The sequence below is a fragment of the Schistocerca cancellata genome, chromosome 8 (assembly GCF_023864275.1).
Source record: "Schistocerca cancellata isolate TAMUIC-IGC-003103 chromosome 8, iqSchCanc2.1, whole genome shotgun sequence".
Taxonomy (NCBI): domain Eukaryota; kingdom Metazoa; phylum Arthropoda; class Insecta; order Orthoptera; family Acrididae; genus Schistocerca; species Schistocerca cancellata.
In genome coordinates, this window is record NC_064633.1 from 440406250 (window position 1) to 440410021 (window position 3772).

The 3772-nt window shown below is 37.8% G+C and overlaps 1 protein-coding gene across 1 annotated transcript; it reads left to right on the plus strand.

Moving 5' to 3' along the window:
* Positions 1 to 356: 356 nt before the first annotated feature.
* Positions 357 to 2818, plus strand: LOC126095320 (INO80 complex subunit B). The gene has a single exon (XM_049910126.1). It carries the CDS (start codon positions 619 to 621, stop codon positions 1537 to 1539), a length of 921 nt encoding a protein of 306 aa, XP_049766083.1. The 5' UTR covers positions 357 to 618; the 3' UTR covers positions 1540 to 2818.
* Positions 2819 to 3772: the final 954 nt, after the last annotated feature.

The following is a 3772-nucleotide window of genomic DNA, read 5'->3' on the forward strand; positions in this document are numbered from 1 at the left end:
AATATTTTTTTCGGATTGAGGTATCTTACCTCGCTTGTAGGAGAACAGTCAAGGGAAAAATCGTCATGGAACTTTTGGAGTGTGTCACAACACATCAAATAAGCACCAAATTCACTAGGATAATGTGAATTAGCATGTCAATGTTAGGAGACTAAGACTCCGTTTCCATATCAACATCGATGTCAAATAATTCTTCCCAGGAAACTTTGACGTTCGGTTGCGCTGACAGCCTGCGTCATCTCAGATGTAGCGCCAAGTGTTTTGAGGTTCCGTCAAGTGAACAATATATCGACCTAAACGTTGATCAGCCGAAACCTCCTAGTGACTCTGCTTCTAGGGTATAACCGAAGAGATTAATTCTCTCTCTCTTTGATTCACAGCCATGCCAGCAGAGTCTAAGAACTTGTTAAACTTGGATCTACATTATGGTGAAGTGACATCTCTTTGGCGAGAGTTGCTCTGGAAAACTGTAAATATTTACTAAGCATCAGTATGTTTACCGGAGTTAGTAAACGCTAGGATAGGAAGCAACAGATGTAGTGGAATCGTGGCAGCACTGTGTGAAAGTGTCTCTACTGCATCTTTTCGGAGGCAATATTTTCCTCACACCTGCGAGAGATGGGGAAAAGGAAAGAAAGCAGTTCCGACGATGAAGGTGTAATTGACAATACACCAATAAAGAAGCACAAGAAACACAAGCATAAGAGGCATAAGAAACGCAAAACTGCAGAAGATGGTACAGAGTATGAAGATACTGAGCAAGCTAAAGCTGCAGCCTTCAGACTTAAAATTAAGTTTCAGAAAGAAGCAGCTGAAAAGAATGCAACGAATGTGCAAGAAAAATCTAAAGATAAGTCGTCTCCTACGAAACCTGTCGAAAAACAAGGGTCTTCGCCGAAAGCATCAAAAAAGAAGAGAGTCAAAGGAAAGGAAAGTGGAACGTCGAGTGAAGAGGAGAGGTGGTTAGACGCAATAGAATCTGGTAAGCTGGAAGAAGTTGATGACGAACTGAAGAAAATTAAGCCGAAGGATCCCAAGTTGATGACTGCAAGACAGAGGGCTATGTTCGAGCGGAAAACCGATAAAGAATGTGGGCCTGAATCTGAACAGCTGTTGGCGTTGCCTTCTGGATATAAAGAAAAGGTAATGACAGCAGAAGCTATTGAAAAGGCAGCATTAAAATCGAAAAAACGAAAGCAGTTAGCAAACGAGAAGCGCGAGAAAGATAAGAAAAAGACAATGGAACGATTATTGAAGAAACAGGAATCAAAATCGGGAAAAGCAACTATCAAGCACAGAACAGAACGTCAGCAAGGGCCATGTGAGACCTATTATAATGGAACGTTGGGTGTAGTACTAGCAATGCCGCCTGGTGCAGACTTTCCTATCAAACCTCAGAAAGCTCCAGCAGTGCCTGTTATGAAGTACTGCGGCGTTTCAGGTTGTAAAAATATCAAGAAATATTCTTGTTCAAAAACAAAAGTACCACTTTGTAGTTTAGAGTGTTATAAGCGTAACTTGGAGCTATGGATGTCATGAACATGCCCTACATTTAAGGAACTGGTACATTTGTGAATTGTTAATTATTCAGAAATTGCCCAAAGAGACTTGAGAATTGTACAGGGTGCAAGGTGTCATTTATTTATATTTAAATGAAGGTGTAAAATAGTTTTTTATCCACATTTTTTAATACAGAACGTCGTAACATAGGTGCCCTACATATTGTTCTTAATCTGACTGTAATTACACACATACACAGGTATCTATTTCCAGACCACTAGTGGGAAACAGCACAGTGCTAAATTCGATTGTGATAAGAATGGAATTTAGCACTATGCTCGTAACATACTTCGTGTCTTGCAAGCAGTTTTATATCCTTGATTGGGCCTTATGCAAAGACAGATGAAGGTGATGTTCAACTCCTCATCTGAAAGTTATGCAGCTGGTAGAGCATTAAAGCGCTGTGGGAACATTCCATGCTTTTGGGTGTGTGACAGGTTTCCGGCAATGTAATAAGATTAATACATCGCATATCATTTTTATTATTTTCTATAACATAGTGAACAGTTTTCCCACCACAGAATTCACAGACAAATGTGAGTTTGTGATGGTTCCCCCACCTGAAATGTTGGTTGCCGTGACAGACTGATTTGTTGTGTAGTGCGAGATCTAGGTTTGGTTGTAAGCTGCTAAGTATTTCAGAGTTGTTTTGTTACAACTGATGAGCCACACTTTGCCAGTTTCTGATGACTTCAGTTGCCTGTTAAACTGAATAGGTAATTGCACTAAGTTTGTAATATACTAGAAACTTTTTACAACATGTAGAAATAAAACAGAAATAACATTTTTCAATATGAATGACATTTATAACATTTTAATAATCTGACTGCTATAATCAGTATTTCTTGTGGGTGTGTGAAGCATGCAAAAAATGAGTAACATCATGTCTTTAAATTTTCATGCAGCAACTGAAATGTTACTGTGTCCGAAATAGTGTTTGTTCACATTACAAGTGCTGATACTCTAAAATTTTGAATTTCTGATTCTTGATTAATTGTTGAAACAAACCATGCATTTTCTTCTTAATGTGGCCTTCTTCACCATCGCAGCTGTTCCTGTATTAGAATCTAGAAGTTTTTAATATGCCTTCAACTTTCTACTGAATAATAGGAAGCACTTCTTCTGAAATACAATGATATTGTTAGTTTTGTTACAATACTGCAACACTTCATAAAATGTTCATGTTCATACCTGTGGTATGATCTTAAATCCATTCTATATGACATTAATGATAGTTTCTTAGATCTGGCAACGAACGAGTAGTAGCATCAACATCAGCACCATTGTCAAGACACCTGATTTATTGGGTGGTGCACCCAACTTCTCAGATCTGGGATGTCATAGCACAGAATAACCTCCAGCCAACAGGTACTGCAGTGTGTGACAAAATTGCCATTGTTGTCCCGCCTTGAAGACGGTGGAATCCCTGCGTATCAGTGTACATACACAAACAATGAAAAACTTCAAAACCCCATAATTAGCTAATAAGAATACTATCACTGTGGCGATCATCATTTGTTGGCTAAGTAGACATTTGATAACTTACACCACAGAACATGAATGCCGCTTTTAATGTAGACATTTTGAAATCTGTTTTATGGAAGGAGAAATTACAACAAATACTCATAACACTTCATAAATGATACATAATATGTTCGTTGCCCGTTCAGGAAGAAAGCAATAGTGTTCTTATCTTGGTTGCGGTAGCTTGCTGACCACACATTGTAAGGCACGTCACCTGAATTTCACCCTTTCAACATTACCTTGATATACATATAAATTACAATAAATATTTTCCTGTTTTCCACTTTGAACATTGCAATCTATTTATGTCGTTTATCATCACTTTCAGTATATGGAGATATTTTTGTAAAGTGAGAGTTGGTAGCCATAGTACATATGATTGTATTTTAGCACTCTTAGTTTTGCTGGCTGAATTTGGCTCCAAAGCCACAGCTTTTTCTATTTCAGGCTGACAAGTATGGTCATTCAATAGATTGGAATCTGTTTTGTTTGGAGCCCTCTAATTGCTTCTACAGTCTCTTATCTTTTCGAACAGATCTCACGTGATTCTGAGACTGCTTCAGTTGGTACAAACAGGATTGTTAGTATTGAATATTTTCCCTTGCATGTTGGAGTTAATAAGTATGTTATAATTGCATTGTGTAAACATAAAATTTAGTATGCAAATATAGTGATTTGAAGTATTTTA

Coding starts and splice junctions, on each gene's coding strand:
- LOC126095320 (XM_049910126.1), top strand. CDS start 619: ATGGGGAAAAGGAAAGAAAGCAGTTCCGACGATGAAGGTGTAATTGAC.